The sequence below is a fragment of the Ciconia boyciana genome, chromosome 6, assembly GCF_034638445.1.
Source record: "Ciconia boyciana chromosome 6, ASM3463844v1, whole genome shotgun sequence".
In the NCBI taxonomy this organism is placed as follows: domain Eukaryota; kingdom Metazoa; phylum Chordata; class Aves; order Ciconiiformes; family Ciconiidae; genus Ciconia; species Ciconia boyciana.
Genome location: NC_132939.1, coordinates 26,939,757 through 26,963,755, shown reverse-complemented (window position 1 = coordinate 26,963,755; position 23,999 = coordinate 26,939,757). Strand labels below are relative to the sequence as shown.

At 33.6% G+C, this 23,999-nt stretch overlaps 1 protein-coding gene across 6 annotated transcripts in view; it reads left to right on the top strand.

The window, feature by feature from the left end:
• The window catches only part of FUT8 (fucosyltransferase 8), a 139,774-nt gene that overhangs the window by 72,005 nt on the left and 43,770 nt on the right, over positions 1-23,999 (top strand). For 4 of the 6 annotated variants that reach the window (XR_012043064.1, XR_012043065.1, XM_072865154.1 and 1 more), the window contains 3 exons: positions 3,600-3,715; positions 3,829-3,994; positions 11,040-11,154. Coding sequence is in view for 4 of the 6 variants with exons in the window: in XM_072865154.1 (XP_072721255.1) it covers positions 3,600-3,715; positions 3,829-3,994; positions 11,040-11,154 (397 nt within the window). In the remaining 2 variants the exon portion in view is untranslated. Of the gene's footprint in view, positions 1-1,096; positions 1,214-3,599; positions 3,716-3,828; positions 3,995-11,039; positions 11,155-23,999 lie in introns of all 6 variants that reach the window. The other 2 variants (XM_072865156.1, XM_072865157.1) reach the window with 2 other exon arrangements.

Here is a 23,999-nt window from a genome sequence, read left to right as displayed (position 1 = left end):
GTGGTCATTAATACTTAAACATAATTTTCTTCTTGGGGAAAAAAAAAGTGAAAGAAGAAAAGGCAATCATAATGTGGTTTTAATTAGTTATAAACCTTCCAGCTCCATACAGAGAACTCAGAAAGATATAAATAAATGAATGAGAAAATATTTGAGAGTGAACTTAGGAAATCTTACATTTTTCTTTTTGCTGATAAATTAGTGTAACCTTTTAAATAAATAACTTGGAAATAGGAAAAGGTTAGAATGGTTTTTATAATTTTTTTTTGTTTAAAAATTTTTTTTACAATTCTTTTACACAGTATGGCAGTTCTTCCAGCTAAATTGAATGTCACTGCAATTAATTTTTTTTAATAATTGGTTCTTTTTGCCTTCAGAGATTCAGATTAGAGATTGCTACTTTGCTGTTGCCCCCCTATGTTACCTGAAGGTGATGAGAAAATGGCCTCAGTGATATGGATGATGTACACAGAATTCTTTTTTCTCTCTTTAAGTGTAGCTGGAGTACTAAACAAGGGACAAAGCAGAAACGGGTTATCTTTACGACATAATCTTTTTGATGTTTAAAGTTACACAGTAATATCTTTATTTGATATGAGTTCGTTATGGAAAAGATAATTTATATTAATATAAAATGGTAGGAAACAGCATGCAAAAATCATACCTTGTAATTATTCAGAAAAATAATTCAAACAAATCCACTATTGGGTGTATTATCATGGCTACCCATGTAAGTGGATTATAATTTTGTTTATTTTGTATTTATAACTTAATTTACAATGTTGTCATAGCAATAAGTGAAGGATATTATTTTCTAGATGCTTACTGACATGTTCTTTTACTGGATTAAAGTCATCATAGTTTAGATAAACTTACTTTAAAGTTCTCAAATTTTAAGGAGCAAGTCAGTTGTCAGGACTTACTTTGGTATGAAAACTTATGTATATGTTTTTCAACAGGAATTCTTATTCATAAGTATGTGTTATTCCTAGGATATTCTACACTAAAAGTTATCTGCATAGCTGATGCCATGAGTATAGATAAGGATTTTAATTCAAACACTTTTCCCTCAAATGTTGCCTTATCTCCAACTCAGTTGATGTACTTGTAGAGGGCAGTAACAAGCAAGCTGTGCTGGTTGCAGAGAAGAACCTTTCCCTTAATTTTGAGTCTGGATGAAAGTGAGGAAGACAGCAATTCCAAGTCTGATGAGGTAACAGATATAGAGACAAATTGCAAAAAGAATAAGTTATTTTAGCTTTATCCTAAAATGATGTGATTTTTAAAAGTCCAAACTACTAGCTTAGGAGAATGCCCCCCACCCCCATTGTAGCTCCTTGCATCTAACAACCTAAGTGTAGTAAACATTTTTATTGCAGTATGCCAAAGCAAGTTGAATGTTAAATGGCATCTATTTTTCTTTTATAAAATCGCAATTATATCAAATGGTCAGAATTATTGTGCTTCTTCCATATCATCCACAACCATCCTGTAGGATTCTGTAATTGCTACTTTAACAGACTTTCCTTATGTTCAGAGGATGTGTGGGCTGTCTGAAGATTTCCTATCCTTTTACCTTATTGTTCTTCACGAGTTCTACCTTTAGGGAATGTGACTTATACAATATAAGCCATTACATTTTTCTTTGTGGTTAGTTGTCCTGTCACAATCCAAATTGTGATACCAACTTGACAGATCACAAAAACATTTCAACCTTGTGCTTTTAAACTAGTGCAAGAGCTTAAATATGTTTCAGTATGCTTTTTAAAGGTTTGTTTGTATTGTCTTGTACATGGCAATACAGTACCTATCTCAGTATAATATCATACTGTGCATTTGTTGTAGAAACAAATTCACAAATGGATTGTTCATACAGAGGGACTATATTTAGGGAGTGCACATGTTTAAGATTAGAATATTTTCCTCAGTTTGTCATGCTTGTTCCCTCAGTGCATAAAAAAACCCAGATATATGAGCAGTTATTGATAATTCCTTTTTATTTATCATGGTAGCTTTAAAACACAAATAAATATTTTGCAATAATTTAATTATCCCTAATTTGCTCTCAATAGGGAGCTTTAAGAGTGCAGAATTTTTTTACTAAATTTCTATCAGGCTAAGTAGCTTCTTCTTCCACCTCTTCCACCCCCTCTGAAAAAAGGGGCTTAAATGCTTCGTGTGATACACCTTTCTGATGCTCACATTAGGTATTTATTCTCTTCAAATGTTCCAGTGAAAATGGACTTTTCATCAGTTCCTAAATTTTTATTTGTATTTAATTATCCAGATCTGAGAGGCATTAAAGTTAATGACATCTCAGTAGGATCTTTAGAATGCTGTCATTTCTGGTTTAGGGTGAAGATACTCCCTCTAACCACTATTTTCTCTATGCTAGAGGCATCTTTCATCTGGCAAGGGGTCTTCCCGTATGGTACCTTGAAACTCTGTGTATGTGTGTGTGGAAAGAATATCCCTTTCTTTTTAAGCTCATATTCCATTATGAATGAAGAATCGTCTTCATGTTCTGCAAGAATTCTGTATTCTTTACAGTTCTCAAGAATTCATTACACATCTGCTTCCTTTTTTCCTTTTCAGAGTCAGCTCTTACAAAAGTCTTATAAAAGGTGGAATAATTTTTAACCCTTGGATCCACCAGAAATGTCATTTCTCTGGAGATGAAAGGGGTTTTTATTTTCCCTGCATTAATTTTTAATTTGCGAGGCAAATAGAAGATAGCATCTAATTTCTATACTTTAATAATTTCAGTTTATTAATATGTGGATTCGAGTTGAGATGATAAGCAAACCTCCGTAATACCCTCAGGGCTGATTTATGGCTCATAGATTTCAGGATACATATTTCCATACTTCTCCTGTGCTCATATAGCAGAGATTTCACAGATGGATGTTACAGTTTCTAGTGTTGTTTTAGGTGACCAGCAGTTTAGAATGCCAGACTTGTCATAAAAAATTATCATGATGGTACACTTAAGAAGCTAGGTTCTTTTTCTGAGTCCAGAGAATACATTGAAATCATCTTGTGCCAATATGCAGGAAGACTTAACTTAAAAGTGGAGTTCCAGTGCTGGAGCTCCGGTCCTCTAAGAATATATGGCCAACATTCAAGACCAGAATGTATTTCATGTGTGAATATAAAAAGTCGCCAGAACTTAAGTCTTGTGAAGGCACATCCCTCGATTAGGCTTTGCTTGTGTGCCAGTCACTCCACCAAATGGTCATGGTTTTCCAGTTTTTCACAGGAAATGAGTTAAGCTGCTGCCAATACTGCTTTCACAAGTAGAGTCTAGGATTAGTCTTCTCAATGAGTGGAAGTCTTGTAAACAGCACAGTTTAACCCCAGTTCGAATCTGTGTGCTGAAGCTGTGTTATGCACTGTTTTTCTCCTATGGGATTGAAGTTTTAAAATCTTTATTTATGTTAATAAGTTTAATTTCTTCTGGCTTTAAGAAAATGCCAAGAAGACTTGTCAGCAAAACAGTATGGAACAAAAATGGGAGAACTGAATTGTTAATGCAAATAATTTACCAAATAATAATTATATTTATAAATCATATAATTTCTTTATTTTCTATATCCTAGGATACCAGATGGTCCCATTGATCAGGGACCAGCTGCAGGAAAGGTACATGCTTTAGAGGAGCAACTTTTAAAGGCCAAAGAACAGATAGAAAACTATAAGAAGCGGACAGGAGACGGTTGGTAGATAAGTTTTCTTTTACTTCTAAAACAAGTTTTGGTATTCAGTGTCACAAATGTATTAGTTTGTTAAAAAAGTGCTGATGCTTTTTTTTTTTTTTTTTTTTAATAGGAGGCCTTGAAAAAGACCATGAAATATTGAGGAGGAGGATTGAAAATGGGGCTAAGGAACTTTGGTTTTTCCTTCAGAGTGAATTGAAGAAGTTGAAAAATCTAGAAGGAAGTGAACTGCAAAGACGCATTGATGAATTTCTGTCTGATTTGGGTCATCAGGAAAGGTACTTGTAATAGATGATTCTGTATATATGTTGTAATGATTATGGATTGAGTTAAGTAAACTACTGATATACTGCTTAAAAATCTCTTAGGATAAATTACTGGTATGTAGACTAACATATCACGTCTGAAGCATGAACATAAAATTATTACTTGTATTTCATGGCACATAAAGTATATATCCAGCTTATGTCACTGCAGCTTAGAGTATGACCCTTTAACTTGTCATATTTTCATTTTTGTTATCAGAAGACCTGGGTCCTGGATGCCAGTTGTTGCTTTTAAGTTGCATCTATCTATATATATATATGCGCATATGTGCCTACTTGTACATATAACAAAACCATTAAAAAACCTTAAAAATATTTATTTTAGGTATCTGATTGTGCCTTTCATAAATACTAGAATACAAGTTACATTGATCATTGGGATATTATGTAATTGGAATTACTTTAAAATTGGGTAATATCTTAATATCAGGATTAATTGTCATTCTGAAAAATCACTTCTTTTTGTAATTAGAATTTAACAGAATATTTCAGATAGAAAGGACCTTTAATTATACTATCATTATGTTGTTCAAAGATGTGTTGGAATTATATTTTCAGTTGTTGTTGATCTTCTGGCCTCCCCATTGTTGAAGTACCTTTTGTATTATACGAAAATGTTCTGTATGAGTTTTGTTCGTGCTGAACAAAATTAATCCAGGAAGTGTTAAAAAATCAGTAAAATCTGTTTGTAAGCCTATTATATTTATAACTCTGTTCCCAACAGGATTGCAATGGCAATTTGTGTCTCATTAGTAAACAGTCATAAGAAAATAGTTGAATTAACTAAATATACCACCTTAAACAAGTATCTCTTTCCTCAGAAAGCTGAGATCTGCATGTCTGAACATCAGTAGTAAAGCATGAGCCTTTGAAAACAATACTAAAATAAAAGGAAAAAATAGTAAGAATTTTCAATTCTTTGGGAATAATGTAAACATTATTTAAAACATTGTTTAAAAATAATATGAATTTGATTATTAATGTAGGCAAATTAAATTTTGTAATTTAATCTTCCACAATTCCAAAACCCAGTTTGTCACAGATTGATGGAGTTTAAATTGAGAAGGGACTATTCAATTATCGAGAGTTATTATCTGTATAAAATAGGCCTTTACATTTCATCCAATTATTTCTCTGCTGAGTGCAATTATGTATGTTTGACTGAAATAAAAGTAGTGCTTGGCTGCAGCAGAATTTTCCAAAAGGCTTGAGATCTTCACTGAAACAGTCAACTGACAGAGAAGCTGCCGCTTCCCTGGACAGTTTGTTTCAATAGTTACCTCTACTCAAAAATACTTATTCTCCAGAGAAGTCCTTTCCATTTGGGTTTCTTGAACTTCAGGTCATTGATTCTTGATTTACCTTTTAAACTATCTGTGCCAAAACTGGAGCAAGTAGTCTAATGCCAGACTTACTGATCTCCGTCATGGGAACAAAATCACTTGTGTACACATTACTGCTCTGTTTATATAGCCAGGATCACATCAGGCAGTTGCCACAGTGGAACCTTGAATAATGTTGTGTGTTTAATGCCAGAAGGTTTTTATGTCCCTGCCTCCCAGGACGAATCCTTTTCTTATTCCTTTCTTTCCTACACCAATGACTATTAATTCATTAAGCCCACCTTGAAAGTTTCTCTATTTCTGCCAGCCTTATCTTCACATCCGTCTGTACTTCAGGATGAAACCCACACTAGAAATGCATGCTCCTTTGCATTGGATAATAAAAGTAGCATCTGCACTGTAGACCTCTGGAAGTTACGAGATGAATCCCACTGTGGAAGTGTGAAACCACTGTGGTACTGGAAGAAGTTTGTATATGACGCAAGCAATCACAGCTGCTCTTTTTTTTTTTATTATTATTTATTTAAGAATTTTCTTGTTGAATAAAAGTATTCTTTAGACTGACACACTGGTTATCAAAAGTAGAATGTCCTGGACTCTGTTGGGTCTTAGTAGTAGATCTGTGTAGACCTTCCTGTATGGTGAGGTCCACAAAGAAGACTTAAGTCATTTAAGCTAAAACCAAACAGCCAGAAACTATTTTATTAAATAGTTATTTAAACTATTTAATTATTATTAAAATTAAAATATAGACAATTTTTTTATAATATGGAAATTCAAAGCAATTGCATAAGACAAAACAGACACAAAAATGTTTGTACAATACTCAGCCTGTGTTCTTGGTATATTTACGACATTGGCTTTGGGCAATAAAATTATGTTGTGTTGCATCCTCTAGTTCTGAGGATGTTTGTTCTTTCACCTTTGAGGTCAGGCTGTCTGCTTCTTTCCCTTTAATCTTCCAGTCTTTCTGCCTGAGATGCAGGAAAACTCCCAGCTCCTTGTGTGTGCATCCTTTGGCCTGTGATGCACTGCTGTCTCTGGGGTGTTCTGTTCCCTTAGGATGTACAGTAGCTCCTGAGGGAAGGAGCCGTCTCTTTTTCCCTCCACACAGTCCATCTGGTCTCTTCTCTTGAAAGAAACATAACAAGTTTAGAATGAGCAAATCAGATGCTCTCATTCACTCTGAGAGCTTTTTGGTGTTTTTTTTTTTTTTTTTTTTATTGCTGGGTGGTTTTTATTTTTATTTTTTTAAAGTACACGTGGACTTGTTGATTTTTTAAAGGGATTTAACAAGTTGCCAAATGCCCTTTTGTTGATGGTGATGTCTTAAATTGTTACCTATCTTAGATAAATCGAACAAGCTGGCATTATTTATTCTTTTATATATACATAAACATATATCTTAGATGTTTTAATATATATTATAATTAATATTTGGATTAGAAAGATTACTGTTAATTATAATTACTTAAGGCAGCTTGTAATGCCCTCTTTATTTGGGAAAGCAGATAAAGGAGTCGGTAATGATCAAATGGTGAGATAGCTATGTAAGGAAAGTGGCTAATATTTATTTTTTTTGTTCGTGAGGAAAGCCTGTTGTGTCACAGAGGAGATTTGCTTTGTAAGAGATGGTAGACTTAAAGACAGTTTCTGTGGCTCTGGATAAGTAGTATTAGAGTTCTTTGTTAATCTTGATGCTGTTATGCAAATGGACTACTACTCCTATGAGGGCACTTCTCTTGTTGGATGCTTTACTCACTATTTCTTGGCTGTGTCCTAGAGGTTGTGTAGATTTTCTCCTGGAGAATGCCAGTCTTGGCAGATGTTTTTGTCAAGTATTTCACTACTGAGTCTGTTTAAGAAAATGTAGCCCAATGCAGAGTTTCCTGCATTATGGAATGTGTAATTGTATTCTTGTAGTTGCTATAGGGAAGAGAGTTGTTGAGAGTAACTTCATCTTAACAATGGAAAGACTATTTGATATAGAGTTAACAAAAAAGAGCAGATTAATCTTCTAGTTGTCATGGTTGTTTCCTGTGTTGGCGTTGCGTTGTTTGCGAAGTGGCTGTTACTGACTTAGTTTCATTCCTCCTCCTCCTACTGAGGAACAGCTGTCATCAGGGATTTTGTGGTAGCTGGCCAAGGTTTGATGCATAGTGTTTGGTCATATTTTCACATTATTTCCTTTGACTTTGGTGGAACATATCACAATTTTTTTCTTTGAGTTTTTATTTGTTGATGCAAAGTTTCTAGGAGGTTTAAATGTAATTTTGTCACATGACTGGAATAAATGTCTACACTGATCTTTAAAAATGTGTTAAAAATGCCCGCCCTCCCCCCTTTATTTGTGACAATCAAATTCAGATGAAATACATAGCCAGATTCTTTACTCCATTCTGTTTTCCAGGAGCAAAATGCTTTTAAGAGCAGCTCCAAGATTTAATTTATGATTTGAAATAAAAATAACAACAACGAATTGATATTGTTGGTCAGTAACACAATGAAAGACCAAGTTTGGCTTCCTAAATATGTGCAATGCCACTGTCTGAAATTGTCTTTCTGCCATTTTACCACCCACAATAACCTCTAATAATCCTGTGCAGGCTCATCTTTTGTCTGCACTTAGCTATCTTGGGCTCATGGATCACCAGTCCATCTACATTTTAGCTCTCCACATGGAGCCTGACTCTGGTCTTTGGTATTAGTCTGTCTCTCTTCTAAATCTGTTTTAATAAGCCATCATGATGGTCTGTCACACTCAAAAGAACCTAGCAGATGTAAACCTAAAAAATGCACATTTCGCAGCAGGAATAATCAAAGAAAGAAGGTCTCTGACTGAAAGTGTGTTAAAATTGCACTACCCTATAATAATTTCTGTGTGATAACACCTGTGAATTTTTCAGTTCCTGGTTTACTTCAGAGTTTTATAAGAGTAAATTTTTTTTAAAAAGACTGTGGATACTATCTGAAAACTCTTGCATGAATTAATAAAATTTCCCACAAATTATTTGACATTTTTTATGGTTTGTACTGAGCAAAGCTGTCTTTCCCTAAAGTGTTGAGTCACTGCGGTTGTGTAAAGACTCTCTCATCATTCCTCTTACCTCAGAAACGATGGAAAATAATTATATTTCATCTGTAAGGCTGATTATTTAAACTTACCTACTGCCTTTGCTTTGTCATGGTCACCATGGCCAACAATATAAAAAATAAAATTTGGACAACACTTTTTTCCTTAGAAATGGGAAAAATTACTTAACTGCTGAGAGGGAAAACATTTTTTTTTCATTGATAGGCTTTGTATTTTCGGTTATTTTATGCCAAAATTTACTAGTAATTTATTTCTATAAAGTAAAAGGAGAGCATGCTGATTACTTATATCACAAGTACAGAAAAGACTTTTTTAAGGCCAGTGAAAGAGAGCATTTGAAAATTGTTTCAAATGTGGCTGTGGTTGCACAGCTGCTTTTAATGATAGTACAGAAATAAATGATTATTTTTTTAATGTTTAGACCTCAAATTTATAGTTTTTCGTTAAACATACAGCATGGTTGTATCCTGATTGGGAAGAAAAATATGTTTAAAATCCCAAGAAAATGCATAGGTTTCATTTTTTAATTTGCCTACTAGCCTGTAATGCTTTCTATAAATTGGAACACACTGCTTCAAGAGAAGCAGACTCTTTGTCTTGTTCAGTTATTTGTATATAATCCACTGTATTAGATCTACTGCATCATTAATTCTGTTCTAATTGTCCCTAAACTGTGTTTGCATGTTATTTTGAGTATTATGCATCTTTAAATGTTAGTGATTCAAAACTGGTTACCTGATAATACTATAAATTGTTTATTTTTCGTACAAAGACAGAGTAGGGTGTTTCAAGCTGTTACCTTGTAAAAGAAAATCCAGCTTATATAGTTTGAGATTAGAATGTAAATATGGTACTTCCAATTGATTGACAGGAGGTGAACATTACTGCTACTGAACAATTTGGGTATAAAGTTTAATACAGCAACAGTAGATGATATAGTAAGTCAGTGTCACTGTTATCCTGTGTAGAAGGATGGGTATGAAAACCAGAATGAGTGTATGAGAATGGAAAGATATGGATCCATAAATCCAGTTATTAGTGAGAGAAGGTTGTCTGATAGCTCTGCTGATAAAGATAGCTCTGTCTCAATTTGATTTATCTCAGTATTTACCACTTAAATATTGTGTCATTGGAAATAGTTACCTAATAGAGATATGTTGTCTGCTCCTCTCTCACTTGCTAAGCTTATTTACAAGAGATAGCCTTAGCTAACTAGGTTTGTGGTTCCAGTGCTAACAAGTGCTGCCAACAGTGATGTCTTGTATTACTTCACTGACAAAATCACTTCAAAGGTTGTTAGGAAATATGCTTGTCTTCCCCTCACACTCTTTTTTTGTCACCTCCCAAATTTCTCTGCCTTTGTTCTGTTGCATCTCTTCCTAGGGATCAAAATTGTGGCTTATCAAGGATTTCAGGCAATAAATTGCAACATCTGAAGTTCAGATGAAAGAATTAAGAAAAGTGGTTCAAACTTAAAACTTTAGCATTGTTATGGAGAAATGTTTAGCAGCTTTAAACATTTGTAGTCTATGAAGCCAGCTCTGAAATTATTGGTTCTGAATTGGGCTACCTGTTACTTGTAGAATAGCCATTAATGTCTTTACAAATATTTTGAATAGTTTGCCTCTAGTTTTGTATTTCCTCCCAAAAGCCACAGAGAGAGAAAAAAATCTTTTCCTGGATGTAACTGTTTGGGCTGTTTTTCTCAAAATTCCTTGCTAATCTCAGAAAATAAGTATAATATACAATTTTTCTTCTCATGACATGAGTTCTTTATCCTCTTAGTTGGCCACCAAAATGTGATAACCCTAAGAACAGGATCTGTAGTGTCTTAGATAACCTCAATTTAATATTTGATAGTGGCTCAAAATTAATGTTTTGTAGTCTAGACTTGTAATATGGCCATGAGTCTGTTTTGAATTTTTAATTTTTTTTCCATTTGAGTATTAGTAGCACACAGTCATTCTAAGCAGGCAGAACACTTCCTTCTTCCAGAGTCAAAAGGAGCTACATGCCATAGAAAATACTGTTTACTAAACCTTGTAATAATATTCTGTAGTTAGTTTTCAGTAATAAAAATAGAAGGATTACTGTTGTACCTGTGCTGAAGACATTTGTAATATTATATTCTACACAAGCATAGTAAGATGATTGTAGGAGGCAAAGTAACAATGCATTGTAATAGAAGCTACTGTAGGAATCACTATTGCACTTTCATCTGGGGCCACTGGATAATTTATCTAGCATGGAACTATTCTTTCTTTTTAGTTTCCTTTAGCACATACCAGAAACAAATGCTTTATAGCAGTTTTTCTAACCCATCTTCAGTTTAATACTATAATTACTCATGAGTATGGAACATATGTTAAATGGAGGACACCGTCAGTCTTTCTTGGCTACTGTTTGGATTGTGGAGTAGGAGGTGGCATGAAGAAACTGGTTTTGAGGCTATAATTGAAATATCTGTTTAATTTGTCTTTGATTTCGTCTAATCCTCCAATTTAGTAATGTTAAGATTGTTTCCCATTTTTTTAAGATTGTTTTCCATTGCTGTTTACAGGTCAATAATGACCGACTTGTACTACCTCAGTCAAACAGATGGAGCAGGAGACTGGCGAGAAAAAGAGGCCAAAGATCTAACAGATTTGGTACAGAGGAGAATAACTTATCTACAGGTAAGAGGGTAGGGCTTTTAAATCAAGGTAAACATTTTATTTTTTATATATATATATATATATATATATATGTATTTATATTACTTAGCTATACCCTTGTAATAGAGTAATTACATGACAGCTTTAAGGGAATGTTTGTATATGAATGAATTACATACAAAAGAAATTAGAACTTTGTTTCAAACATTATTTTATATGTATATGTGATGATAGCATTTCAAGCAAATCTTTGGTTTTTTTGGGTTTTTGTTGGTTTTTTGGTTTGTTTGTTTGTTTTTTGCATCCATGGTTTTCACTGGGCTGTACTTACCTGTTTGGATTCTTCATAAAAGATAAGTCTCTGGTTTCTATTTTTGATTTTTAGAGTATCAGAATGCATACATATGTTTACACAGTCTTATAAATAAAAATATGAAAGTCCTTGTATGAAACTTCTGAACAAGCAGCCCATTATTAAAAATATGAGTATGGAAAATGGAAGTGCTTGTATAGTATATTGTCTAGTCCTAGACTGTTTCAACAGTTGTGTGAGACTTCTCATGGATGCTCATGTTTGTGAGTGCATAAAGCCTTTTTAATATGTGTGCTTGTGTATGTCTGTAAAATTTAAACAAAACTTGATCTGAAGGTTTGGGGACTTTTCATGTATGAATGCATACAGCTATTTATATAGTGAGCAAAAAGATATTTGATGTAGTCTTTTTTATTTGTACTTGGTTTGTTTTTCCTTGCATGTGTGCACCTCACTGCTCTGTTTTGTATGGTCACCCCTAATGTCTGATCTTTTCTCTATGTAAATAGCTGAATTTGTTTCTCAGATTTTCATTATTTCACAGTTCAGCTATTGGAACCTACTCTTCTGTGACCAAGCTGTGTATTTGTTGCTTGTTAGATAAATAAAGACACCCTTTGTGGAAAAAACTCCCTGTAAATTATGTAGGAGAGATCACTTTATTGTCTTCCTTCAACTCCTTTTTGAGAACTGTTCCTCTGAATGAATTCTTTCGTTTTTGATGAAATGAAATTCAAAATGAATTCTTTAGTTTTTGATGTCACTGTTTGCAATGGTGTACTGTAACTACTTTTCATGCTGATAAATGTGGCCTTTCTCTAGCTTCTTCTCTTCTTTCACCGTTTCCATTTGTTGTCTTATCTAAGCATGTATATGTTTCTGGAGAGTGTTTGTCTTCCTATTGTATGTTTTACAGTGTTCAGGGCCTCAGTTCAAGGCTAAGACCTCCAAGTATGTACAATGAATAACAAAAGTAAAAGGAGTTTAGGAGAACAGAAGCTCAAAATTGAAGCATTAAATAAATGCTTACATTGTTTTCTAGTGAATTTGAAATAAATTTACTTACTGAGTGAAGAGCTAGGAGCCCAATTAGCTCCTCCTAAAATTTATTTATATGCTTATAGTCTATGATAAAGTGCTTTCTCTCTATAGAGGTAATTTATTCTCATTTTAAAAAAATGTAGAAACAATATTAAGAATGAAACAAGAGCCAAGTCACAGCACATATAGAATCCTAATATTTCATATTTGTAGCACAACTAGGTAAAGCCTTTCAGAAAGTGTATTTATAGCCTCAAGCACTTCCAAGAAAGGTAACTATCTGTATCCTCATTATCTTCAGAAGGAAACCTGGTGATGTGCATGAGCAGGAGATTTACAGAAAGTTGTGGCATTAGGTTCAGAAATAGAATTAGCTCTAACATACTTGGCTCAATTTCCATCATACAGGCCATTCTTGTTTCTGTTTTATGTATTAATTTGTTAAAAAGGAATCAATAATAACATTTCTGTCATGGGAAGAACTGAGCATTTTTTTCATATTTATGCATTTAAAATATAAAATTAATCATTATGGATTCATCTTGTAACACTGAGAAACACATAAGAAAATGAGTATTTCCCTCCTTTTTTTTTTTTAATTTTTTTAAAGTTATAGTATTTTCTGTATTACAGAAGAAATTACATTGTTTTTTGTTTGTAATAAGTCATCACTGGTAGATTATAGAAATTAGAAACACATAAATGTATTACTGCTGCACATCAAATTCCATATGACTGTTTCACATGGAAGGATCTAGAAACTATGCAGAAGGGACATGTGTTTCCTTAGTCTTTGAGGTTTAAGTTGAGGAATGGTGATACACATTTTCCAAAAAATTTAATTCTAGCTTTGGTAAATGTTGATATTTTTAGCATTATAACTGTGCAGGTCATCAAAAATACCACTATATTCTTGGGTTTAGCAAATATGCAGCAACACATTAAAAAGTATTTGGGTATTTTATGAACAAATAATATTACACTGTTTATTCTATATATCTTTTATGTTAGTTGAAACATTTTAGCTGTATTGGGTGCTCAGTTTTTGTTGTACTAAAATGTGAAATAGAAATATGCGATGAACCTTCTCTCACTAAACTATTCTCTTTCATATACTTACTATGTGTCTTTTTATTAATCTCTTTTCAGGCTAAACATACCTAAAATTTTCAATCATTCTTCATGTGTGAGAATTTATAATACCTTTAATTTTTTTCTTCCTTATGTCTTTCCTTAACACTAATTCTTCACCAGGCTATTAGAAGTGAGCATCCACTAGTTGACAAATGACAATAGACTATTGATTTATAGAATAGCACCAAAATATGTTATTTTCTTATCTTGTTTTTTATGCAGTCTAAGGTATTACTTAGCTAATAATAGGTCTCCCTTTAGTTCATGTCACTATGAAGCTATTGAAAATGATGCCCAAGATTTTTAGTTCAGCTGAATTTTGTAACCTGAATATTTTTTCTTCCACTATGCTTACTTTAAATTTAGTTATCAATACAAAATTTCACTTGTCATGAGTCCTGCTCACTTTGGTTAGTTTCTTCTGGAATTCATGACAATCTTCTCTAGACTTGACAAATTTAAAATTTGTTGGACATTTAATTTAATGGCTTTGCCTTTTACCAGTTCTTCTGTGTTTCATTTGTGAAAATACTAGTCCCGCTAAGATAGCTAGAGGCCATTTCTCTGTGTATTTGCCATTTCTCGCTCCTTTTTATAATCTGGTTTTGATCTTTGCACTTTGTCCCTTACTCCATGACTACTTTTGTTTCTTTGGAGGTTGTTTGCTAAAAGACCAAAAAAAAAAAAAATCAGAAAAATTACACTGTAGCAAGAAACTGTGGCTAGCATGGTTTAGTGCCTACATGTGTTTATGGATGATTGTTTCCCTCCAGGTGTATACTATTACCATCATTCTTATAAACGATTCAAACTCCAAGGCATCGTAAATCTCAATGTGTGCAACATTGCCCAAACTTGGGGTGGAAACCTAGCCAACTCTTCAAAGATAGAAAATATTATTTCTCATGAATAGTTACAGTCTTTGAGATGGGTCATTCACATACACAATTTCTACCATCTCTCTTTTCCTTTTAATTCTCATTCTTCTGTCTGAAAAAAACCCGAGGGTGCAATCTCTTGCCTACAAGCCTATAAGCCAGACATAAGCTTTTGGAGCCCTTCTAAAGATTAAAATATCTCCTGTCTTGAATGATCCAAAACTGGAATATGTCTGTGACTACACATTTGGAAGTCAAGTTGACTTATTTTCTCACGTGGGTTTCAGGATTTTGAAGAGTACAGGGCTGACTGTGAGTATGCAATGTAAAGTAGTCCATGGTCTGAAATTACACATATATGCCTCTATTCATAATATAACTGTATTAAAAAATAAAATAAAAAATTCAACAACCCTTGCCCCCCAGCTGCATGCCAAAAAGAACTATCTGGAACATATTTGTAATTTTTTTTTTGGTGAAGAATAAAAGTACCAAATAGTTTTCTTTCTGGTACATGTTGAGCAGTGACAGCTGCATTATTTTGGGACATCTTCCTGGGAAATCATTTAGCTGAATGATTGTGAATAGTGATGACTGCTACTTCATTTGGATGGCATTACCATAAATTTGATTTAATGAGGCTACATTTAGCTAGTTCCCTGTAGTTAGGGCAACACTTAAAAGCTAGAAGCTTACATCTAAGCAAAAGACCTTATTTTCAGAGATGTTCATTATCAAATGATTGAAGAGAATGTGCAGGAGAAGGCAGACAAGGGCTCCTGTGTAGTACTGTGTATTCTGGAAGTGGTAGAGTGAGTAAATTATTATAAAGGCAGCAGTTTGTTTTCTTCCCCTTTCCTTTTGTGTTTGTTTTTTTTTTTAAATTCCCTTTATTTTTGTTCTATTTATTTTAGGAAGTTTGTGATTCAGCACGCAGTCTCCCAGTAGCAGAATATTTTTGCCTCCAATTTAAAAAAAAAATCAAACCATTTTGTTCAACTTTGAAAAATATAAGCAGATGAGAAAGGTTACTAAGTACTCAACAACATCATCAATTATAATAGTCGTAATTTACCATATTCATACTATTTAGTGGGGGTTGTGTATGTATGCAAAGAAAAGAAAGTTGCTTACAAGACTTTATTCTGAGGTTTCTGGATTTCCCAGTATTTTTGGTGATTTAATGTGTCACTTAAATTTTTCGGTCTTAAGGTGTATTAAATCCTCTCTCTTTCCCTTCCATTAATAATTAATTATATATATTTATCATTATATATATCTGGGCACTCTGCATATGTTCAAAGGGATGTACCCTTCACAATTGTAAGTCTTGAAAAGTGTAAACTTGTATCCTTCAATAATTCACATCTAATGTATTATAACTTTTCCCAGTTATTCCACTTTGCTCATGAGAAACAAATTGTAGTGTGTTGTGGCAGTTGTAGTGTGCTGCTGGTGATGATAAATTCAAACTAATTTGAAACAAAGGCAAAAGTTAATTCTAGAGTGCAAAAAAATCTCATAGAATATTCTCCATCAGCATTTACTTTTTGCATTGGGAAGGAGAACACTAGCTGAAGGACTTCATCTGTCTGTCTGTATGGGCACTGTTCTGGGAGAAGAGATGATTTCTTTAATGGGCAGACCTTGTAGTACTTCAGTTTTCCTGTGGTAGACTCAGCATCCTTAAGTTTATTTGAAAGCTTTCTGGCATTTACTCCAAATACATAGAATCCTGATAATTCACTTACTCAAGGAGAAAAATTTCATGAATGCCAGTTTTAGTGTCTGAATAGATTTAAGAAGTAGACCCAGGAACAGCACACTTTAATAGTGTCATCTTGGAATGACAAAGGCAAGATTAGATACTGGCAAGGCAAACGGTTGAAAAAGGCCATATCCTTAAGCTTAACTGAGATGTGTTCCTGGACACAAGTGCTACTTGCTTACTTAGTATAGCTCCAGTCAAGATTTATGCTTATGAATTCATAGTATTGACTTGGCTATGTCTTCTAATTGTCTTAAACTTGACAATTATGTCTATTATTGATTTGGTTAAACTTCAATCATTTGACTTACTTACACTCACTCGCTTAATTATAAATGAATCGGTGCCACTAGGGGTCAACAGAATTGAAAGGAGATAATGATAGTCATGTGGTTGTCTATATCTAAGGGGAAGTCATTGAACAGAACAATTAATAGATTCTGTCTCAGATTCTGAATCTCAGACAACCTCTATACTGACAGACTAATACTGACAGACTAACAGGTTTACTGACAGACTACTAAGGCCTAAAAATGTAGCATCTAGAAGATGGTTATTGTTAACTTGTTACATTCTTTTCTACAGCTTCATCAGTTTAACATTTTCTTACTGCAGATCTTTCTATGGAAATAAGTGGGGAAGGTAAAGGCAAGAAATTCTTAGTGCATCAACTGGAGAAGACTGTATTTTGCACTTGCCCTTCTTTAGGCACCAAAGTATCCACACAGGAAGGATCCGTTAGTTAAAAATGCATAGGAAACTTGTTTGATTAGTTTTGGTACTTCCAGAATTACTTGAATTGTCTTGGGAAGTGATGTCATTTAAATAATTAATAAAAAATGAAACTCTTTAAAATACTTTTTGTCAAGTAAGTTTTCTATAACTGGCCTAGTTCAGGTTTGGAAGTGTGGCTTGAACTGAAAATTTCTTATAAAGCCTCAGGAGCTCTGTTCACTAGTTGGAGGATTATGCCCAATCCTCCACCCTCCCATGCAACCCAAAACCTACTCATTGAGAGATTTAGTTATACTTTTGATGGATTCTCAGGAATGTTTGTAATTTAATAAGCATTTCTTTCTTTTTCTTTCTATTTTACTACTATATATTTTAATAGTTCTGAATTACCTACTGAAAATCTTTGATGGTTGAAATTTAAATGTGATCATATTTGTAATCTGACATTTTGTCCAGTGGGTTGTTTTTTTTTTTGTAGTTGCACATCTCTGGCTTTTATTCATGTTTTTTGTGATCAGATTCTTTCATTGTGTATTGAACCATCTTTACTGTTTGATATTGTAAGCACATCTGTATTTTGCAGTTCTTTTCCCATTTTTGCCAGGTTGCTGATTAAATTGCACAGCACTGGAAGAGTGATTTGATTCCTTCCCTGTAACACTAGAAAAGAAAACTTAGGCATATGAATCTAAGCATCTAAAAAATTAATCTTTTGGACAAAATAGATTTAAAAGTTAAACAAAAGAATTAAAGAGAAAATAGCAGAGAGCAAGCCAATTTTTCAGACTTTTTGTGAAAGTTTAGGAAGGCACTGAGTAGTTTCTATCACATGAAAATGTAAAAATGATTTGACTTTTGAATATGTCTTGAGACATGTCTTGGGTCATCTTCATTAAGTTAGTTAGTAAATTCAGTACCTGAAAGTGTAGTTTTAGGATAATAACCACTTAATAAAATGTGGTCACTGTTGATATCTAGATGAGGTTTTCTCTAGAATTTCTATATAGTGGATTGAGGAGCATGGTGTGGTTAGTCCATCTGCATGCTGTGATGTTTTACTCAAGCTGAAGCTTGTGTCTTGTAGGAGGGTAGGTGCAAGCTAGAGGAATTAACATTAGAGGCAGATAAGGCTCCCTGTGTCTCAAATCAAATGCATAATATTTCTGACTAGGGAAGAAAACCAGCAGCTGAAAGAAACTTCTGGGTCTGTCCCCCCACCCCCCGCCCCAAGTATTGAGGGGACCTGGTATGAAAAGGAACCATTACAAGTGGCATCACAAAGAAAGGGGAATAGAAGATGGTGTGAAGTACATTTGTGATAACAAGGATAAGAAATACCTTTCCTTGACATCATTCTCTCAAAAAACGGGATTTTCCACAGAATTTGGGTGAGACTGTCTCCTCCAGCATTAAGGAATAAAATGTTTATTGAAAATATAAAAAACAACACCTTTGTTAATGAGCATCATACTGTGTTTATGAGGTTACTTTGTAATTTGTAGCAGACTGCTTGCCTGCTCCACTCTAATATGTCTTGATTCATCGGATGAGAGTACATTTCTTGAAACTTTTAAATTTACAAACAACACAGTCATTTCTCTTATAGTAAAATGTATGTGAAACAGCAGAGTTTACTTTTGCCAGTTTGTCATGTGTTTTGATGGCTAACCGCACACTTGAAAACAGTGGAAGGTGGTGAGGCATTGAAGCAGCACTTCTGATACCTTTCCCATCTGATCCTATTGACTCTGTGAATAGGCTAGCCAAGAGGCCTAGAGAAGAAGGTTCTTTGAGCATTGAGAGAAGTGGAAAATGGGGACCTGGAAATATTCCAAAGACGATTTTTACTCTAGTCAAACAATGACAAGGAACGTTCTCAGGCAATGGAACATAATATTCTACACTGTGAAATTGTTAGAATGGTTCCTGGCATGCTTTTGACTAACATCGAGTAGTTTTCTCCCAAACAATTCTTTGACTGTGTTTGAGACTTAGCACAAGACACTTTTCATCAATCTGCTGTGTGTGGCTACCCTGTTTTAAAAGGTTTAGAAAGTTTCATAGCATGGATGCAGTCTTTTCTGTGCCAGGTAGAATGAGTTTCAGGCACATTTGATTTACTACTATAGATTTTGCCTATGTTTATATGTTTCAAATTATCAGGTTTCTAACAGTTGTGATTTTATTTGATTTTTGTTGCTATTGTTGTATGCTAGTAATTGAATGTAAAAATAGCACAACCTGTAATTTTGGAGCCACACATTACATTAAGAAAATACTGTGGTGTTTCATTGTCTTTCAGCAGCTTATGGCGTTAGTGGAGTGTGTTTTCATTTTACTGAAGACTACTCAGTCACCCAATAGGAGTAAGAAACAAAAATGAACTCATGTTACAAATAATGTGCTAGAGAGTGTTATACCTATTGATTCTTTTATTTTCAATATGTAGAATTATGTGAACAGAGATATGGTCTGTTCTCAACATTGTTGCTGATAGTTCCATTTAAAATATTGCTGTTTAAGGGAAAAATACCCATTACTGAGTAGGTATGTATTTCCCATGATAGCTATAATTTCACCTCAAAACTTTTCCCAGGTTTTCAGTTTTTTTACAAGACAATACTGATTGATTTTAATACTTGCCAGGATTTCAGTCTCTTTTTTGTTGTTGTTTTTGTTTTAATTAGAGATAAAAAATTAAGACCAAAAAATTGTTGCATTTTAAACAATTTATTTAAAATATCTGGCTTTAATACCATCAGTATTCTGCAAACTTTGTGGTAAACAGCTTGAGACTAACAGTTGCAGAAGGATTTTACACTATGAGCTCATACTCCAGTCATGCTATATTGGACTGGATTTTAAAATTGTAGATTAGTCATCTACACTGAATTTTGAGTTATGAACATGGGAGAAGACAGTCTTTAATGCACATACACATATACAGTTGATTAATACTGTTGAGTAACAAGATCTTGGAGTTACCACAGATAATTCCATGAAAATACCATTTCAGTGCTCAACAGTATTTGAACAATACATCTGCATCAAGGGTAGACTGCAGTTCTAGTCCCTTAGTGTCACAAAGGATATAATAAAAATAGAAAACGTGAAGAGGAAAGTAATGTGGAGGATCAAATACATGAACCTGGTATCTCTGAGAGTAAAGACTAAATAGATGAATATTTCAGTCTACTAAGAGAACTGAGAAGGGGATGTGATACATAGAGGTCTACAAAATCTTGAGTACCCTGGAGAACTTGGGTAGGGAATAACAGTCTACTGTCTTCTAAAGAAGACGCACTTCAATACAAGACTTGTACTGTGCTGCTTTTGCAGAATTAAGGTTGAATTTAACAAGGCTTAAATATTTGGGGCAGTCAGTCATAATAGCATGGAATCTGCTTCAGTCTTGTTAGTCTCTTTGTAAAGATTTATAGTGGCAACATTCCTTTGGTGAACCATGGGTACTAAAAATAACTTAAATAATTTTATTTAGAGGCTAGTGGTTCCTGTTTGGTATGTCTCAGTTAAAATAGTTTTTAAATAGATGCAGAACAGTTTGAAATAAGTCTTATGAAGATAAAGTAGCTACCCAAGTCAGTTATTCAGAAGCAGCCATTCAAGGATATTGCTTCAAACAGGCAAACCAATGAATGTTAACTAAATCCAAGACTAAACACTACTATTTCTCTCATTACTAATGCAGTTTTGTAGATCTGCAACGTAATAGGTGATTTCCCAGCTCCATTAGTAAAGGAGATGTCAGCCAGACTTCTGTAACTGCTACACTCATATGGCCTGCGTACCTCATTACAAAGGTTGTCACGTACTACAGAAGAATTAGGGAGATACATTTCTTGCAGAGAAAACCTGTGTATACTGATTCCCTTGTAACCTAGGCAGGAGAGGTCATTTGCAAACTGTATGCCCATGTTATTGGTGATGAAAGACCACCAAATCCATTTTGCCAGTTATAAAATTCACTTTTATTTTATGTGACATGTAACATTCTCTTCCACAGAAATACATAATTTTAACCATTTTACAGTTCTGAAAATTTGTTACTGTTTTCAGTTGCAGTGTTCATGGGAGTAATTTTAAGAAAAATAAAAGGTGTAAACTCTGGCATGGCTTGATAATCTAATCTCCTACATATCGAAGTATGTTTTGTGTGGTTGTTCGGTTGGGGCTTTTTGTTTGTTTGTGGTTTTGTGTGGGTTTTGTTTGTTTTTTAATGCAGTTGTATGGCTGTTACATTACAGGGCTTGACAATCCTGGATGTCCCTTCCATCTCTCTCTTGATTATGTAGACAGCTCAATTGGATATAAGAGTCTGTGATGAGCAGTGTAGTTAGGGATGAGAACAGAGTGCAATGCTCATTCAAATCAGAGATTTATAATCCTTTTCTGTGACTTTATGCCAGGAGGAAAATCTTCTGACAGTCTTCACTGGATTTGAAATTGACTGTTGTTATCCTTTATCAACTCAGTAGCTTTATGGGTTGCATTGGTTGGCAGTTTTGGCTTATGAGCATGCAAGCTATTCTGATGCATGCAATGTGATTGTAATTTTTCTTCCTTCTCGATGGTTATTAATTCCACCTTTTTCAGGAAATCCCAGTTGAAACTGCAATATATTTAAGTATCTCTACTTCCTTTTTTTTTTTAATTTCTCAATAAATAATTTAAGCTTAAATACTGCCTTGTCTTAAAATTTGAGTATAGCAATTTTAAAAAAACACAGTCATAAATTAGCATAACTAGCTTTCTATTTAAGTCACAAACTAATATTAGAATCATAGAATCGTTTAGGTTGGAAAAGACCTTTAAGATCATCAAGTTCAACCGTGAACCTGGCACTGCCAAGTCCACCACTATACCATGTCCCTAAGTGCCACATCTACATGTCTTTTAAATACCTCCAGGGATGGTGACTCAACCACTTCCCTGGGAGGCCTGTTTATATATTTAATTTCTAGTTAAGTCTCCAAGTAATGTTAAAACCCAAGTAAGTGCATTATATTAACATTGGTAAGCAGTCACAGTATCAAATTATGTTTCTTTATGTGATTCTTACTTGACTTCCGTAATATTGTTAATAAGCTATTATATGAAACTTGCATTTGCATGCAAGAAAGTTAGAAGAGCACACCTTATCAAAGTTTACACAACTTCAAATATATCATCAATTAAATGCTTTCATTTTCAAGAGGACACAGGCATTTGAAGGTAATAAAAAGTGTAGAAAACATTATCTATTGGTATTTTCTAAAAATTCTCAGTGATTATCTTTTCAAAATAGTTATGAAAAAGTTAGTTTCAATAAGAATTTTTGCTACGTGGAAAAAAATGTGAAGACAGTCTTAATAACATGCTTTATGGCCCTGTTGACATCTCTAATGTATCTATTGGTCCTTTTTGCATGCTTTCTTTAAAATCAAGATTTTTTAAAGGTCTCAACAAAAGTATATTGCAAAATCATTAATTCATTTTAAAAATAAATAAATTTCTAAGCCAATTGCTATCTTGTGACAGACTCATATGTCCTACTTTTTGATAAATAGTTTTTGCTAATGGTTTACTTTTGGCCATAACAGTTCTTTTTACGATCTAGTTATAGTATGTGACACAATGCTATTAAAACTCTTCTGAGATACTTTGTATAAAGTATGAATTATTATGATTAAGTAGCAGTTAAAACACCTAGACGCATCTTTCAAAAACAGAAGTAAAACAGATAAAGAAACACAAAATACAAATTTTCAACTACTACAACTGAACATGTCTGCTTCTGACAACTCTGTAAATGACAGAAAGAAACTCCTTATGTTTTTTTTAATTAGCCTAGTATTTCAGTTAAAAAAATAGCAACATAACAATATACACTATCCACAATATACACTACATAACAATATAACTTTATCCATTAGATTTGTGATAGCAGGAGTACGGGTCTGAGGAACAAAAATTAGGAGTGGAAATTTTATTTAATTTATTGTTTTTCATAGCTAGTTAGGCTTTGAATCAGATGTTTTTTTCTTAAAATGAAAAAAATCAAATGCTGACGTAACACATGTTGTGGGGTTTGGTTTTTTTCTTTTCTTTTTTTCCAGTTTTGAACTACTCTCCCCTCCTTTACACAACTGAATGCACAAATTAAAATTTTTATTAAGTATTTAAGGATTCAGAATATTCAGATTATCTTTAAGATCACTTGATGGAGAAATCTCAGTTCTCCAGATGGTGCTTGTTGGTTCTTGGAAAGACTTGATTTGTTGCAAATTTACAGAAAATTTTATTTAAAGTGTTTTAGATGCGAGAGGAACAGAATTTATACTGGTGCTCAAATATCAGTATTCTCACAGCTTAACTGAAAACTAACTTTTCATCCTAGAGATTTTATAAAAAAACCTTTTTGGAATGCAGAAGCATGTCTAGAGACATGGAAGTATGAATGTGTACAGCACAGTACTATATTTTACAGAAAGAAAAACTTCTGTAGATTATGTTGTTGTGTTGTCCACATACCTAAAAATATTTATTAGTTTGTACTTTTAAACCTAGCATTCACATCATGTAGACATTTGCCTCCTTTGTTGTTGTTTCTTGGATTGTGGAAGTGTAGTATATTTTTTTTTATTGAGACTGCATGCAGATTGAAATACTGTCTTTTGTCAGTCTGCTCAGGTATGTGTTTTATATGCTGTTTGGTATGTGGTCAGTTAGTCTGGGAGGCAGTCCATTAATAAGCGTTTGTTTTATTCTGTATACTCTAGACAGGTGGAAATTTTCATTCCTTGAATGACATGCATGCTCATTGAAAGAGAACTAACAAACTTGGAAAAATGCCAAAGGAAAAAGCATTCCAACACTAAGAATCATGTTGATGAAATGTGAACTCTGAGTCCAAATATTAGCTTATTCTGACAGATTTACAAATGAGAAAGTAATTTAAAATCTCGAAGGTATTCTATTTTACATTAGGATACTTAAG